Raw genomic sequence first — 19,092 nt, forward strand, 5'->3', positions numbered from 1 at the left:
ACTATGACAAATTTATATCCATTCCGGGTTGCCTTCTGGAATATAAAGCTGTTTTGCTTTATATTCTGTGAAAATGTACCCTATCTCCTGAGCATACTTCAGAAGGGCTGGATCCTGCCAGTTCTGTTTAGCACAGTAGGTTTTCATTCTGTCTCATATACGGTAGCTATCAGTGTTTTTGAAAATTCAGATATACCACTACAAATCAATGCATCTGAGGAGAAAAAATGCTAGGGTTTTTTAATTTCCTGTTTTCCTGATTTATTAAGTAAAAACAAAACCATTGGTTATCTTGCTATATTCTGATTCTAATCCCAGAGATCAATGAATGAGTTGAGGTAGTTCATTGATATACAAGGCAGTAAATTCACTTTTTCATAACCTGTTTGCAGTTGGCATAGATTGGATCCTCTGTTGCAGTAGGACTTTGACTTGCATGTGCTGAGTCCTGGCCAGCCCAGTTTTTGTATTGATGCTGGGGCTATAAAAGCAAGAAGAAGAAGAAGACAGTAATGGGAAAAAAATAGCAAAAAAGGGCTGTCCTTCAAACACAAATGCTCACAATGGAGGCAAACTTTCCATGCTGCACTTTTAAGAATTAGGATCAAAATATGAATACACATGCATGTTATATTATTGCAGATGTGGTCGGCATTAAAGAAAAGAAGTTAAGGTATAGATTAGATTCACATGTACTGCTAAACCCTAATTTATGTAACTGAGGTTTATATAATCCATAATTAGCTGAGTTGACACAACATATTAAAGCAAAACCAAATCAATCATGTTATAAATTGATGCATGACGCCAGCAGAAGAATTTCTAAGAATTATCCAACCTTCCAATCCACACCACGTACTCAAATAAAGGATATTATTTAGCCAGGTATCTTTTGTCATGAGGATAGCTGCACTTTACAAGGAAAAACTGTAGAACTCCCTGTGTTCAATCTCCAGAAGAGTCACAGAGGAGCATCACGTCAAAATAAAAGTTGAAAATAGGAACTTTTGATTTGACTTAAGCTTAATTCTTATTGTAGGGGGAAATTTTAAAAGGTTTAAAATACTACGTGCTAGTAGCTTGCACATATTCCCAGTACGTACCAGGTCTTGTACCTGCCGATGTTACAAATTAAATAAATGCATTTTGAAATTAAAATGGCTACAAATGTCATGACATTTCAGCAGTCTCATTCCAGAGCTTTCTGCATGTGATTTATGGTGAATTTTTAAAAAGGTGGTTTGCCTAGACAAGCAATCACACAATTGTGCAGGTATTCCAAAATGCTGCTGCAGTCCTCACTTAACAATGGCAATTGGGACTGAAATTTCAGTCACCAAACCACTTAATGGAGTCATAAAATGTACATGACTGTGCCTCTTAGCAACGGCGGTACCAGCAATTCCTGGTTGCTGTTATTTAGCAAATCAATGCAGGTCATTTAGCAAGGATCTCATGTGATCATGACTGTTGACTTCCTTCTGGCTTCCCCATTCATTTTTTTTTGTTTGTTTTATTTTGTTTTTGTTTTTATTGGATTTATATACCGCCCTACTCCCGAAGGACTCAGGGCGGTGAACAGCCACAGAATAAAACACATAAATACAAAAATTTAAAATAGAATAAAAACGAATTAAATAATTTGGCTGAGACAATTTTAAAATACCCAATAATTTAAAAACAAATTAAAATTTACATTTAAAAGAGGAAAAGAATTAGGCCAGGCCAGGGAAGCCAGCAGGGAAGGTCACAAATCATGATCATGGGAAACACTGTGATGGTAAGAAATGTGGGTCAGTTACCAGGTGCCCATATAGTGATGAATGTAACAACAGGAATGTTGCAATGGCTGCAACTTCAAGGACCAGTCGCTGAATGAGAGTTGTTCAGTGTGGATTCTCTGTCTAAATAAACCGTATAACTCTGACTACTTCTTTTAAATCCAACATCTTCTATGAAAATGCTGTCAAACGCGCTTTTAGCTATTGGGAATATTCTTTCAAAACTACTTAATCTCATCAAACTACCCTTCTACTGCCTGCGTCCTGCATTATCATTGCTGTGCAAGTGCATGGAAATCATCCAACTTAATACTGGTTTTTTTTTTCTCTCTCCAAGAATGGAAGAAAGATTCAGCTGCAACTGATTCTTCTATTTTCCTCTGTAGAAAAGGAACAAAGAAAGCTGAACAAAGAAAGCCAAATCCTCAGCCTTTCAGGCTGATACAGTTGTGAAGCTACCAAGCTGGCAAACCATGAAAAGCTGAATATTAGCTACCTAATAAGAATAAAACAGAATCAGCTCAGCTAATGACTATTATGGAGAAACAAGAAAATTCTGAATAGAATATATGATGTTCTGTGTCACTTATAGATTCTCAGTTATAATGCCATTCTAGAAATAAGTAAATAAAGTCTTTGTGCTTTGTGAGCATCTTATGTAAACTGCCCCAAGGCAGTTTGAAGTGTGTCAGAGGTTCTCCGCTTTGTTGTTCAAACAATTGTCTTACAAAGTTTTATCCTAAGACCACAAGAACGACTGTGATGGACCAGGCCAAGGCCCACCTTGGTCCCCGATGTCATTCAGATACTTCTGATTGTCATGAGTAGAAAGTGAAGATATATCCACTCTGTATCTATAGCCATGCTTTCAGGGGTGAAATGCTCCCGGTTTGGACCGAATCGCCCAATCCGGTAGCGATGGCGGCAGGTGGTTCAGAGAAAATCCCTGCCCCCCCCCATGCCCAGCTGAGCCACATGATCATCATAGGCTTTTTTTTTTACTTTTAAAAGGATTTTTTCTTCAGCCGAAAAAATGCTTTTAAAAGTAAAAAAAAAAAAATGTTGGCCATGCCCACCCAGTCACATTACCCCCCCACCAAGCCACGCCCACAGAACTGGTAGTAAAAAAATTTACATTTCACCACTGCATGCTTCCCCCAATGAGATCCTAGTTGAACAAGCTCTTGAACCCAAAATGCACAACTAAGTTGGATACCCTTATGATGCCCCTCTTTGTCCACGCACCGGATGTAATGGAATGGGCTAATAGAATTCTCTGAGTCTCAGAAAGAAAAGGAATTTTTACTAAACATGATATATAAGGACCACATGAATATTACCCCTTTAACAAAGTCATCTTTTCAGAAGGCTATTAGAAAAAAGGATCAAGAGAACCCTGTCTTAATGTAATCAGTAATGTGAGGTCTATGATATACTTATCTAACCCATTTTTCCTTGCATTAAGCCTGATTAGTAAAACTCTCTGTGAATCCCCTTAGTCATGTGCTACTGTAAGGAGTTTGACATTGTAACTGGTACAGTTATTTAAAAATACTGCTTCCGTATGGTTTGGATCCTTTGCCCCCAGGGAGAGTATTGATTTTTAAAAAGTCTACCAACGAAACAATTTCCATTTGCACATACCTGTCTAGAAGTAGTTTTGTAGTCTCTCATCTTCTTAATCCTTTTCCTCTTTTTGGTGACATAAAAACTAAATGAACAAAAATAATTTTGTGGTTGTTAACTATTAATTCTTTTGATCATGATTAAAATTTAAATTATTTTTAAATTGCACAACTAAATCGGTGTGTAGCTGAATAAAATGTTACACAAATCAACTTAAGTCAAATCTGTGGCACAGTAGTTTCCATATCCCTCCCATTTCAGACTTTCCAACAAAGATTCTTTCTTTCTTTCTTTCTTTCTTTCTTTCTTTCTTTCTTTCTTTCTTTCTTTCTTTCTTTCTTTCTTTCTTTCTTCTTTCTTTCTTTCTTTCTTTCTTTCTTTTGAAAGTTTGGAAATCTTATGTGGACTTTTTGTTAAAATAAGAAAAGACTGAACTGATGATTTGGGGATTCAGGGATTAAGAACAGATGACGCGAATGAGGAAAATATTAAGACGACAATTACTTGATAGTGAGGGAAAGCATAGTTTTATTATTTCTTTTTCTCTTTATCTTATTTTATATCTCTTTTTATTTGTTTTGTATTCTTTTATTATATTGAAACATTCTAATAAAAATATACAAGAACAATTTTAGACTCTTAGTAATATTCAGAATGAGAGTCTGAAAGAGATAAGCCTGGAACAAAAGCCACATTTTTATATGTTTGCAAAGGTCCATTAACTATCTTGTAATTGAACATTTTCAACCAATTGCTACAGACTGAGGCATGAAAAAACTGTTTTCCTTGGCAGAAATCAGCAAGATAGGTTCTCCTAAATGCTTCCATGCCAACTGTAACAACTTGCAGCGTATAGTTATCACTCCTTGTATGGAGATCAGCATGACATTAATTTGATAAACTACCAAAAAAGCTTTAGATACCATGACAGGATACAAATACAAATTTTGGGACATAGCATACTGGGTGCATTCTGCTATAATATCGAATCATATCTTACCTTCTGTATATAAGTAAAACCACAATAACCAGGATTAAAAAGGCACCACTTCCAATAACAATCATATGCAGCTTAGTAAATATAGGTGCTAAAAAAGAAATACGGTAAATATAATCAATAAGAGGAAACATTTATTTTCTGAACAATGCATCATCAGAAGACATTTCAAATAATTTATGCTATGAATATGGAAGTCTTAAATATACGAGAAGAAATTAGAAGGACAAGAAGACAAGAGTAGAGTATGGAATCCAGAAGAATGATTTATCTTCTGAGATTACTGTAATTCTCATTGTAATTGTAATCAATTTAGAAAGTCGAGCTGATCCACATTAGCTGACATTATTTTGAGCATAAATAGTATCATGCTTGCAGCCATGTGGTGTTTATAGAAGACATTCCACAAATCATTCCCCGTGTATGTATTCCAAGTACATTGGCATCCAATGCAATGAAAAGGTTTAAATTACATCATATTTTGTTGATAAGGGATTAATACATGCTTCTATAGGCAGCTCCTGGCATATACTCCTATTAGATAATCAGATTTGATAAACCTAAACTAGGGTTTTCTCAATCTTGGCAACTTTAAGAAGCCTTGGCTGGGGAATTCTGCGGTTGAAGTCTACACATCTTAAAAGTTTTCAAGTTGAGAAACGCTGTCATAGACCATTACAGGGTGGCAGAGCTGTGGAAGCTTGTGGCTCTCTAGATGTAACTTCAGGTTGCTCCCAGTAGTACTAGAGAGTATGGGCCATTGGAAGGAATTCTTGAAAGTGCAATTCTGTACAATCATCCATTCCTTTTTTCTCACCTTACAATATGGAATTACCTTGAGTGAAAGTTTATCAATCACAGATAGCTCTCAAAACATGTTCTTTAAGTTTCATTTCAAGAGGCGTTAAGAGTGGGATAAGGCTTTGCCTCCAACGCTGCATCAAGGACTTTCACAAAGAAGAAACCTTCCAAGATAGTCATCTGAGAACCGGATATTAAGGATGTTCCATTTTTGTATTGTTAGCGAATAGTAAAATTTCTGCCTTCTATGTTAAGATAGGCTTTAGATACTATCGCATAATAAGAACTCCTAGAGAATCTATGACACTTTTTAAAGGATTAGTTTCTTTAAATAAAAAACAGAAAGCCTGCATGAAGGTAGCCTTTATGTTATATTTCATATAAATTCAAATCTCAAAGGCTGAAGAAGATAACAATTGTCTTGAAGAACCTTATCAAACTGATCTTCTAAAAATCCAGGTAAAGCTGATTATTAACTTTCTATACTATTGTCTGAGACATAAAGCTGAAAGACTGTGTTTCCAGCCTATTTCTCAAAGCTATGCTTGGGAATAGAGCATGTCACTGGTGTGTGACTTCAAAAGCTGAAAGAGCCAACACACTCTGTTGGAATACTTCTCAGCCTATGAAAATGTGATTTAATACAGTTATAACAATCAGATGGGAATTGCAGCTTGTCTCCTTTTCCTCACATAAAATCCTATAGTAGGTTATATTTCCCAATCTGTTTTTTGAGACTCATTTGCTGCAATGAGTCTCAAAAAATAATAAAGTACTGATTATCTGTGTTTTGCAGAGCTAATAGCAACAGCAGAAACACTTAGACTTATATACCACTTCACAGTGCTTAACAGCCCTTTCTAAGCAGTTTACAGAGTCGGCATATTGCCCCCAACAATCTGGGTCCACATTTTACCCACCTCGGAAAGACTGAAGGCTGAGTCAACCTTGAGCCTGATGAGATTCAAACTGCCAAATTGCAGACAGCCGGCAGTCAGCAGAAGTAGCCTGCAGTACTGCATTCTAACCACTGTGCCACCGCGACTCTTGCTAAGTCTACTGCAGCTAAAAAATGTCCTTCACTTAATCTAGGCCAGTGTTAGCGAACCTTTTTGGCACCGAGTGCTGAAATGGGACCGCGCATGCGCGCACGCATGCATGCTAGAAACTCGAACAGCAACCCCCGGGGTGCATGCACACACCGGGGAGATAATCTTCTGGCTTCCGGTGTGTGCATACGCACCGGCCACCTGGTCTTCTGGTTTCTGGCACTCCTGCATGCGTGAAGACCAGCTGGCTGATGTGCTGGAACCCAGAAGAGCAACGGGCGACAGCTTGCATGCCCAGAGAGATGGCTCTGTGTGCTACTTCTGGCATGCGTGCCATAGGTTCGCCATCAACCTATGGTTCGCCATGAGATTGGTCCAGGTGCTGACTAATTAAAAAGCACTTTGTTAAGCTGGATGATATCTTTTCTGTCACACCTCCAGTTTTCAAACATTTCTTTAGAATTGGCATGGAGGAGGAAGATTGACTGACTGGCTACCTGACCTGAACTCACAAGGTTAGGGCTGGATAGTGCCTAACCCTATGTATATCTTCTTCAGAGTTCTTCATACCCTTAACCCTTCAATCATTACATAGAGTTCGCTTAAGTTCAGCAGTCAATAGAAATTTATCAGTGTATCTTCATCATTGTCCTGAAGCATCCATGATTTGGAATCAAGAGATGGTATCCAAAAAAAATGGCATCAACCTTCCCCCCCCCCAACCAAACTCTGCAAAAGAAATGATCAGTTTTGACCCAAAGCCAATAAGAAAGTTGCAAACTCAATACAACTTGGGCTGCGTATCAGGAGCAAAATAAGAACAAATAATGCCTGGTGCTCTTTATTTCTTTGTAGAGACTGAGATGCAAACAACAAAAGGTCTGTTTCTTTTTTTTTTTTCCCCTCAGGATTTCAAGTCAGGCATATATGTCCACCAGTTTTAATGTATCAGCCCTATTTCCTAGAAGATATGGAAAGCAGAGATAAATCACATGTTCTGACATCTCTCCCATCTGCAAGGAGAGGAAATACTCATTAAGCCTGCCTTGAAGTTTAGTCCTAGAAACATGTAGGTGAGTGATTTCAACCTTCACCGCCCCTCGACTGCAGTTCTCTAGAAGAAATACTGACAGCTTGTCAGTTCCAACACACTCAACCCAAACAAGCAGGTAGACGGTAGAGCCACTTGTTAGGTGCTTCACTACTAAAAGGTTTGCAATGCTTGCTAAGCACATGAAGTGTAAGAACAGGTCTGTGACAGCACTGAGCCTTGTGGAAGACGAAGCAAAAGGCGTGGAGTGCTTAAGCATCATCAGGTCCACCTCTGTGTGATTTCCTCCCTTGCATTTTTCTTGCAAAAGAGAGATGCATCCAGTGACACCATCTTCAAGTATCTCAACTCTTTTTGAGAATCTGGCCCTTCACTATGTCATTTGCTCAGGAACAACAACACTGGAGTTCCTGAACCAGCTAAAGCTGCTTTAAAATATTAAAAATGCTATTAATTGACTTTGCTGCCATGCGGTTTAGAGGATTAGCACTCATATTGACTGGAATCAGAATCAGCAACACAGGTAGCAAACAAAAGTCCCAAAATCTAAGCAGAGAGCAAAAAAAAAAAAAAAAAAACCTCCAAAAAAAAAAAGATCACTGCTGGCAAACAATGAAACTGATTCTATTAAAGTGATAAATGAGGCATGTGAAAAGTGGGGAAAAAAGCAACATCAGAGAATGTCTGTGGCTGACGATAAGGGAAAAGCATCACGGTTGCAAAGGAGCAACTTGTGAAAGGAGGCCTCTGCTTCGATTTTCTTCAGCCATTCCATTCTGATTGGGATGCATTCTGATTTTAAAAACAAACAAACAAACATATATTTTGTGGCTCAATAAACAAAAATACGAGGGATTTATGACTTTATTGTCAATGTCTGCTATTCCTACTAATATTTAAATTGCTACATTCATATTCACTTGGTTTCCTGCACAACGTTTTCGGTATCTTTTCTTGGTCCTTCTATCCTGGGAAATGCATTATTTCTCTTGATTACTTTCTTACCAACGCTGGCTAGCTAGCTACTTTCCTCTGTTGCCAAAACTGCTGGGAAACATGTAGAAGCAGAGATGGGGATTAATACAAACAAGAAAAGTGAAAGAAAAGCAGGAAGGACAGGAGAAGATAGAGAAGAGTGGAGAAGGACCAGCCCAGGGGTGAAATGTTCCCAGTTCGGACCGGATCGCCTGATCCGGTAGCAATGGCGGTGGGTGGTTCGGAGAACCGGTAGCAAAAATCCCTGCGCCCACCCACCCCCCACCATGCCCAGCTGAGCCACACAATCATCAAGGTTTTTTTAACTTTTCAAAGCATTTTTTTCTACAACCTCTTCCGACGAAAAAATGCTTTTAAAAGTAAAAAAAAAAAACCCTCTGATGATTGCGCTGCTCAGCTGGGATCCTCAGAGGCTTTTCAAAGCATTTTTTAAAAAGCCTCTCTGATGATCCCAGCTGAGTTGCCTGATTGTCAGAGGCTTTTCAAAGCATTAGAAAAAATGCTTTGAAAAGTTAAAAAAAAAATTGGCCACGCCCACCCAGTCACATTACCCCCCCCCCCACCAAGCCACGCCCATAGAACCGGTAGTAACAAATTTTACATTTCACCCCTGGACCAGCCCTGTTATCACTTAAGCTCTGTGAACAAGATACCTGGGCCTCAGGTTTGAAGTTACCCAGTCAGCTTCAACGGGAACAGTTCTACAGGGAAATCAATAGAAGGGCAGCAAAAATAGGGCAATATTCTTGCAAAGAGATCTTGTAAGAGAAGAGCTTAAGCTTGTAAGCAGGAAGAAGAGAAGATATATTTTCCTGATAGTCGGATGCATTCTTGGGTCTGAGTCAGAATTCAGACTGAACGCTTGCTTTGCAACGTGTTCAGTTTGTGGCATCTGCTGGTATTTGGAAAGAATCACAGCAATGGAAAAACCTGTGCCTGATGTTTTGGAAAATGTGTCCAAGTGGCATCCAAACAATACTCTTTCAATAGACTGTGATATAAGGTATCTTTGTATTCATTTTTTTTTACATTAAACAAATGGTTATCTTACCCATGGGAGCCATGAGAAAACTATTTCTATGAACTAATTAAATGTGGGTGTAACCATTTTGGCCTTTTCTTAATTTCATGTCTAGGATTCCAAAGACAGCGCTCTACAAATGCAAAAGGGATTTTGTTCTGTTTTGTTTTTTTAATGGGAGTTTCCATCAGTTTGACTTGTGGGCTTCGGTGTTATTCTAAATTTGGTTCTTTAGTCTTCATTGCTTAAACTGATGGGTTTTTTTCCAATAGGATGCAGTAATACGTTTTTATTTAGTTTGACACTTCTCACTTTTGCAACATTTCCTTTCTAACACCTTTGCAACATTTCCTTTCCTGTCTACTTTTTGATCATTAAGTCAAAGATAATGTGTTCAACTTTTTTCATGCTCTTTCATTTTTCAGATGTTTATCAGTCACAGAACAATGTAACGTATATTTATTTAATAGCAATGTAAGGATTTTACTAATATATATTTTTAATAGAGTTATCTTTTTATAAAGATTCTTTTTATAAAGAATCATTGGAAATGAGCACATATATTTTAATAATAATGATAAGTAGAAATCCTAGGTTCTTGGGAAGAACTCAATATGTATGACAGCCAACTCCAGCTAAAGAACGGCTGGCTGTGAGGTCACATTTTTGTGTGTATAATAATAAATTATTATTGCATTGGAAGATCTGCAAGCAAGAACTGGTGGGATAATAAAAGACAGAAAGTAATAGAAAATGAAGATGCTAAAGTGCTCTGGGGCTTTCGACTTCAAACAGACAGGTACCTGCCACATAACACCTCAGACTTAACAATTGTCGATAAGAAAGACAAAAAGTCTGGATAGCAGATGTGGCAGTGTCTGGAGATAGCAGTCTAGAAGAGATGTAACTGGAGAAGATAACAAAATACAAAGACCTGCAAACAGAAATAGAACAACTGTGGTAAAGGCAAGCAAGGGTAGTACCAATAGTAATAGGCGACTTGGGTGCAATCCCAAAATAACTGTAGCAACACTTGTATGCTATCCGCATTGACAAATTCATCATCAGTCAATTGCAAAAGGCAGCTTTATTTGGAAAAGTTTACATCCTGCAACAATATCTTTAAAAATTATTAATCAACAACCTCTGCCTATCCCAGGTCTTTGGGAAGGACTTATAGGTGGACAGAAATGTCAAATCCAGTCTGAACATCTGGCTGACTATGCAATGAACCAAAATAAATAATGACAACATCAAGCAGACTCAAGGAGACTTAGCAAAGCAAAGGCTTACATGGCCAATCCATTAAAAATGCAGCAGGCCAAATAGATAATGAGACCTGGCAATGATTAAGAGCAAGAAAATTGAAAAGAATCAGAGAGTCTAATTCTGGCTACACAAGACCAAGCCGTAAGAACAAATGCCTACAATGCCAGAACTGAAAAGACAGCTATAGACAGCAAGTGCCACCTCTGCAAAGAAGCTGAAGAAAAAGTGGACCACCTAGTTAGTTGCTGCAAGATCATCACACAGACTGACAACAAACAATGGCCTGACAAAGTAGCAACATTGGTGTATTGGAAGATCTGCAAGAAATACCACTTGCCTACAAGCAAGAACTGGTAGGACCACAAAACTGACAAAGTAATAAGAACATGAAGCAGCTAAAGTGCTCTGGGACTACAGAATTCAAACAATCACATGCCACACAACACCCCAGACTTAACAGATGTTGATAAGAAATACAAAAAAATCTGGTTAATGGACATTGCTATATTTGGAGACAGTGGCATAGAAGAGAAAGAACAGGGGGGGGAAATCACAAAATATAAAGACCTGCAGATAGAATGACTGTAGCAAATGAAATCAAAGATAGGATCAATCGTAATAGGTCTCTTGGGTGCAATTCCAAAACATCCACTTGAACACCACCAGAATTGACAAAATCACAATCAGTCAATTGCAAAATGCAGCTTTACTTGCAACAGTTTACATTCTGCAACAATACCTTTAAAATTATTAAATGACAATATCTTCTGTCTCGGGACTTTGGGAAGGACTCGATAGATGGACAAAAATGCCAAATCCACTCCAAACATCTGGCTGGCTGTGTGACTCATCACCATCATTATCGTTCTCATCATTGTTATATGTTTTCCTTTAACTTACCATAGCTATTAGTGGTCAGTTTTATCCAGCCAGTTCCATTTTCTCCATTCACCTTGTCGTAAGAAAAGCGGTACATTCCATAGTCAGAAGCTGTGACATTCCAAAGCACAATTGAACTTTCAGAGATACAATCTACACGGTTTTGATAATCCAAGCCATAGACTGGCATTTCAGAATCCGCACACTGGATTATAAGATCTATACAGTCGGGTTGCACTTTTTCCCATGTCATTCGATTCACTGCTACATCGGAGTTAGACCAAGATTCAAAAGTGACATTTTCTCCTGGTTTAGTAGTCAAATGATGAATTGGCAACTTTGAAAATTCAAATGCTCCTGTTTGGAAAAAAAACCCCAATAAAAGTAAGAAGTGTGAGAGATAGGGATAATGTCATGCATAATGTATTTATGTTCAAAAATGTTACATGCCTTGTCTGCTTTAGAAGCACTCAAAACAGCTGACAAGTTAATTAAAAACAGTAATATAAAGCAGTAAAATAAATACAAGTAACATTTAAAACCACCATTTACAATATTCGACATAATTATAACATCAATTGACCATAAAGGTGAGAACCAATTAGATTTTTGAGAAATGCCAGGAAATATCACAGAATTTTTTTTAAAATCTTATATTTGAACTAAAATAATTGTGGGTAATTATTATATCCAATATCTTGCATGGAAAGTTTCCCTCCAAAATAAAAGCAGCCACCAAACCAGCTGATTTCTATGTGAATACTAATCTGTGAAGCCTGGGTAGAAACTGTGAGGGAAGTTCTCTAGTTGTTTTGAATTAAGAGGGGTATTCTATGATCTGTACTTTGAGCTCCAGTCCAGTCACAACTCTAGTTGATTGATTTTGGATCAATCAAAAAGTCTAAAATCAAGAAATGCCCCAGTATAGGATTCCATGCTGACAGTTATAACACTAAGAGGTGAAATAGGTATGGGCCAATGTGGAAAGTGCTTCATGCTCAAAAAATTCTTGGAGAAAGAGTTTTATACACACATACACACAAACACACACATGTGTGTACCCTGTTTTCTCAAAAATAAGACCTAGCATGATTTTTCAGGATGCTCATAATATAAGCCCTACCCTCCCAAAATAAGCCCCAGTTAAGATTGTCAGCCAGATGGATGCATTTAGTACCGTATTCCTCCAAAATAAGACCTAATCAGAAAATAAGTCCTAATACGTCTTTTGGAGCAAAAATTAATATAAGACCCGGTCTTATTTTCGGGGAAACACAGTATATATATGTGTGTGTATATGTATATATGACTCTTTCTCCAAGTATTTTTGGAGCATGAAGAACTTTCCACATTGGTGTGTGTGCGTGTGTGTATGTACACACACACACCCCAATGTGGAAAGTTCTTCATGCTCTAAAAATACTTGGAGAAAAAGTCATATACACACATATATACATACATGTGTGTGTGTGTATGTATGTGTGTGTGTGTGTGTGTGTGTGTGTGTGTCTATATATATAGAAGACAGATATATATATATATATATATGTCTTCCGGCGGTGATGTCATCGTGTTAGGGACGAAAGGAACGGCTCTCCGTTCTCCAAGTCCCTAATATCGCCGATTTAGGAGCCGATTTAGGCACTATTGACCTCGGATAGGTCAATAGAAAAAAGGGGAAACTCCGAGGACCTCGGGGAGGACAGCAATCCCCCCGAAGGTTCAGGAAACCCCCCTTAATCCTGATCGGGGAAAAACCAGCCATCCGGCTGGCCAGAAACGTTGACAGCTGACTAAGAGGGAAGCGAAAATCAAATAAAGAAGACTTCGGTGGAAAGATCGGGAAAGAAAAAAGCTCAAAAGGTATATTTACAACCCATAAAGTGAAATTCGAAGGCGGAAGAAGTTAAAACTCCAACTAAGAAGCTAGATAGCGGCGACTGTGAAATAAGCGGAGACAGCTTCCATTTTGACAGTGACAGCGCACAATTTAGCAGCCGGCGAAAGCGGAGGAAACCCAGGAGGAGAAAGCGAGCCCAGACAAGCTTGGATTTTGAATATACAGCCACAGAGGAGAGACGGAATTTAAGGAGAGAAAGGGGGTTAATTTGACAGACTTTGTGGAAGTGATAACGAGACATTTAACAAACATTCGATACCGGAAGAGAGAGCGCGCCAGGAAAACTTCGTTTAAAGTGGAGATCAGTGACTTTTGGAGCTAAACTAAATTAATTTAAGCGGAATATTTCTCTTGGGACTCTTGGACTTTTGGACTTTGGAGATTTAGAGGTTTGGACCTAAACTTCGGGATTTGGATTATTTTACCCTCTACTCCTTTTCTCTCTCTGTTGAAAGGTGGACACCTGGGGGTTTTGAAACTTTGGTGGACATTGGACACTCATTTAAAAATATTTGGACATTGGATACTGGACTTAGAACTTTGGACTTTGAACAATAAATAAAGAAAGATACAAATTTGGGAAGAAGAGAGAGAGAAGAGAGTGATCCAGAAAAAGAAGAAGAAGAAGAATCAACTGTAAAGTATAATTAATTGTATTAAAAGCTGATAACAAATTAGTGATTAAGAACTATAGAAGGTATTAATATTAAATGTATTGTTTGTGAAATCTATATAATCCTATATATTATATAATATATACTATATATATAACTGTTAATTTAATTTTATATTTACTCTTAATATATAACTATATTTATCTCAGTGCTTTATTTTATCTTGGTAGTTAAATATTATATCTCCCTGCATGTCTAGCTTTGAAAACTATATTAGATAGATTAATTGATTTTAGGATTGAAATTAAGGTAATTGATTTGATAAATACTAATTAATAGTACTTAACAATTAACTTAAATAAGATAGTAAATAACCAAATATAAGGATAGTTAACTGATGAATTGCTGAAGTATTAGACTTTTCCCTCGCTTCCCCCCCCCCTTATATTCTACCCCTATGCTTAGAGAGTAATACAGACCAGACAGTTATTATGAATTGAAGATCTCTGTAAAATATCGAAAAAGGGAAAATAGAACTTATAGATAAATTTACATATAGATAGTGATAGTGCGACAGGGGAACCTAACCTAGTTGCTTATTTTCTTGGGATTACTGGGACTATTGAAAGCCACTAACCATACAAAAATCCCAAAAGAAATAGAATAACCTAAATAGAACTCAGTATATGAGATTCTGGGAGAAGATATTAAAAGAAATACAAATGGCAACTACAAGCTCAACAACAATCTCTAAGTTAAGTAAGAAAATACCATCAAGCCAGATGATACTCACGGCCTCCCCAATACAACAAAAAATAGCTGAAACCACGGAAAAGGATAAAGCAGTTCCCACCCTTAGTATACCAAACATTCATTCCATATTAACGACGATCCAGGAAGGAATGAATAAAATGCAAGAGACTATGGCCTATAACCATGAGGAGACAAGGAAAAATCATGAGGAACTAAGGATGGATGTGGGAGAGATAAAGGATAATATTAGGAATATGGACGAGAAGATAGGAAAGACACAACATAAAATGGAGGAAAATGAACAGAGGATTTGTAAGGTGGAGGAGAGAATAGAATATACAAATAAGAAAATGGAGAGGATGGAATATGACCAAGCAGCTACAAATAAGGATCTAGAGGACACGGTATCATATCTTGAGATGGAGAAGGCATCCTTCTACTTAAGGTTCCAGAATGTAGAAGAGCAAAAGGAGGAGGACTTAGGAGAAATCATGACTGAGATACTCTCTGAAGTGACCCAGAGGAACAAGGAAGAGATTCGAAGTGGAATAGACGAAATCTATAGAGTCCACACGAACTACGCCCGGAGAAATAAACTGCCAAAGGAAATACATATCAGATTTACAAAAAAATCCTTAAAAGAAGAGATCTATAGGAAGATGAGAGAGGATACAGCTATGTATAAGGGAAGAGAAATTTTAACCCTCAAACAGATACCAAAAAGGACGAGGGACCAAAGAAGGAACTACAACTTCCTAACGGCACAATTAAATAAATTTAAAATAAAGTTCCGCTGGCTAATACCGGAGAGTTTACTAATTTCCTGGGAAGACAAAAAATACAGAATTGATAACGTAGGAAAAGCACAGGACTTCTTTGATCAACACTTCGCGCTGGAGGAGGAGCAAGAGAGTAGAAAAGAAGAAGGTCCTAAGAGGCAAGAGGAACGGCGGACAGAGAAAGAAGGAAGAGACCAAGAAGAGGGGAGAAGATTGGAAAGAGAAAGAATGGAGAGAGAGGGAGCGAGGGAAAAGACGCAAATGATACTCAGAAACAACAAAAGACTGCAATCAACGGATAAATAAATAAAGAGAGATGGAAAAAGAACTAAAACTCATCTCAATCAACATAAACGGACTTAATTCACCAGCAAAAAGAAAACACACATTTACAAAACTTCAAAAACTAGAAATGGATATTATAACACTTCAAGAGGTACATATTAAAAGACAGCATCAAAAACTATTGGATAATCAAAGATTAGGAAAACTATATGCAGCGCTTGGAGACCAAAAAAAGAGAGGAGTCGTAATATATGTGAAGAAATACCTAAAAACAAAAGAAATATATGCAGACACAGAAGGACGTTTCTTAATAATAGAAATACAAACAGAATCCAAAACAATACTATTAATATCTATATATGCACCCAACGCAAATCAAAATGATTTTTTCAAAAAGCTACACAATATAATCAAAGACCTGGAGTACGAAGCTATCTGTATGGTAGGAGATTTCAACGCAATCACGGACATAGAAAAAGATTATCGGAGTACCAAACAAAGTAAAACCAGAAAGAAAACTCTACCGGAACCCTTCAAGGATATGATCAATGAACTACACCTACATGACGTATGGAGAGAGGCAAACATGCAAACGAAACAATACACATATTATTCAAACCCACACCAGTCATGGTCTAGGATCGACATGGCCTGGATGACCTCAGACCTCAGAGAGGAGGTAAAAGATATCGAAATAGCAGCGAACACCTGGGCAGATCATAACCCCATTAGAATAATATGGAAGGGACATCGAAAGCAAAGGAGGTGGATGATGGACATGGGAATAATAAAGGATAAGGAATATATACAGATGATCGAGAAAGAGGTTAAAATGTTCCTACAAATAAACACTAAAGAACAGACATCACTTCAAAATCTTTGGGACACAATTAAAGCATATATAAGAGGTCTTACAATCGCGTATATGGCAAAAAAAAATAAAGAGAAACATCAGTCAAGAAATAAGTTGTTAGAAGAACTCAGAACATATGAATTAGAATTGCAGAAGGATCCCCAAAACAAAACAATAAAAACAAAATTAAACCTTACTAAACATAGAATCAATCTGACTACCCAGACAGAAATCGTACAGAAAATTAAATTAGCAAAGCAGAAACACTTTGAGCATGCAAACAAAACGGGGCGCTGGTTAGCGTATAAATTGAAAAAAGAAAAAGAAAGGAGAACAATATTTCAATTGCAAGACGAAACAGGACAAATATATTATACCAACCTAGACAAAAAACGTATAGTTAAAGATTTCTTTCAAGGTCTCTACAAGGGAGAAGAGATTCGGGAGGAAGATATTAAGGAATACCTATGTAAAACAAACATCATAAAATTAGAGAAGTCCCACAGAGAAGCATTAAATAGACCAATTACGATGTCTGAGCTGGTGGAAGCAAGGAAAAAGCAAAAAAATAACAAAGTTCCAGGCCCGGACGGGATACCAACGGAGTTTTATAAGAACTGTCAAAATGCAATGGATGAACTGTTACTCCTGGTTCTCAACGATGCATTATTAGAGGCAGAAATTCCCAAATCTTGGACTGAAACCATCATTACACTTATCCCTAAAGAAGACACAGACCCCACACAAATTAAAAATTATAGGCCGATTTCACTGCTTAATGTAGATTATAAACTCTTCATGTTGGTCATAACGCAAAGATTGAAAACAATTATTCATAAATACATACATACGGATCAGAACGGTTTTGTCCCAAGAAGACAGATCAAAAATAACATAAGAACAATTATTAATGTCCTGGAACATTACGAGAAAAGAAACGATAAACAAGCAGCCCTACTTTTCTTAGACGCACAAAAGGCCTTTGATAATTTAAACTGGAACTTCCTCATATCGCAATTAGAAATTATGGACTTTGGTGCTAAATTTTTACAAATGATTAGAAGAATATATTCCCTCCAAACGGCCAAAGTTATGATTAATGGAGATATGATATGAAAACTTAGATATACAAAAAGGAGTGAGACAAGGCTGCCCCTTATCCCCACTATTGTTCATAATCTCTTTGGAAATATTATTAAATGAAGTCAGGAAAGACCCCGAAATAAAAGGTTTGAGAATACGGAAAGAGGAGTACAAATTGCAGGCCTTTGCTGATGACGTGGTGTTTATAATGGAGCAACCGGAAACAACAGGAGCCAAACTTTTAGCGAGGATAGAGGAATATGGAAGAGTTGCAGGGCTCAAAATTAACAAACAAAAAACTAAAGTGTTAACAAAGAACTTGACAAAGGTACAAGAGATACAATTAGAAGACAAATTAGGAATACAAATTGTAAAGAGAATAAAATATTTAGGAATCTGGCTTACTGCCAAAGCAATAACAATCAGAGAAGACAATTACAATAAATTAATGAAACAAATTAGAAAAGACCTGGAAACGTGGAATAAATTACAACTGTCATTCCTAGGGAAAATTGCATCCATAAAAATGAACATACTCCCTAGATTACTCTACCTTTTCCAAGTAGCCCCAATCTGGCCAGGAAAGAATTTCTTTAAGGACCTTACTAAAATAACAACAAAATTTATTTGGAATGGGAAAAGGGCCAGAATTAAAATAAAATGTATGCAAGATACCCGGGAAAAAGGAGGCTTAGGCCTACCGGACTGGGAGCTATATTATAAAGCAGCGTCGCTAAACTGGATAAGGGACTGGATAGATCTTAAGAATAAAAGAATGTTATCATTAGAAGGCTTTGATTTACAACGCGGATGGCATGCCTTTCTCTGGGAGGGAAAGGATAAGCACCATGGGTATTTTCAGCAACATATCATTAGAGAAGCATTGTACAAATCATGGCAAGAGGTTAGGAAACACTACACCAAGATCCCACGATGGCTATCGACAATGGAAGCACAAATATACCCCAATGCCATGGACATAGCGAAAATGAGGACTTATAAAGAACTATTGAACAGTGAAGGAGAATTACAAACAAGACAAGAATTACAGAATCAGGGTATAGACATTGATTGGTGGCCATACATGCAAATAGAATCAAGATACAAAACTGATCGGGCACAATTCGGATTCCAAAATGAACCAAATGAATTGGATAAAATATTACAAAGTGCAGATGAGAAAATGATTACCAAAATTTATAAGTACCTACTACAATACAAATTGGAAGAGGAGGTTGTCAAAGAAAGCATGATAACATGGGCCAAAAACATAGGATATACTATTGAATTGGATAAGTGGGAGAATTTGTGGAAGATAAACTATAAGATGACACTGTCCATACCCTACAAAGAAA

General features: G+C 37.3%; 1 protein-coding gene across 1 annotated transcript in view; it reads right to left on the reverse strand.

The window, feature by feature from the left end:
- Positions 1-367: 367 nt before the first annotated feature.
- CD226 (CD226 molecule) overlaps positions 368-19,092 on the reverse strand; it is a 25,388-nt gene continuing 6,663 nt past the window's right edge. The window contains exons 4-7 of the mRNA XM_070942418.1: positions 11,492-11,827; positions 4,408-4,495; positions 3,426-3,492; positions 368-481 (exon numbers count right to left, since the gene is read on the reverse strand). Of these exons, the coding sequence (XP_070798519.1) occupies positions 368-481; positions 3,426-3,492; positions 4,408-4,495; positions 11,492-11,827 (605 nt within the window). The remainder of the gene's footprint in view (positions 482-3,425; positions 3,493-4,407; positions 4,496-11,491; positions 11,828-19,092) is intronic.

The sequence above is a fragment of the Pituophis catenifer genome, unplaced genomic scaffold (genome assembly GCF_029215685.1).
Source record: "Pituophis catenifer annectens isolate HBS135680 unplaced genomic scaffold, rPitCat1.0.hap2 SCAF_3, whole genome shotgun sequence".
NCBI classification, from domain to species: Eukaryota; Metazoa; Chordata; class Lepidosauria; order Squamata; family Colubridae; genus Pituophis; species Pituophis catenifer.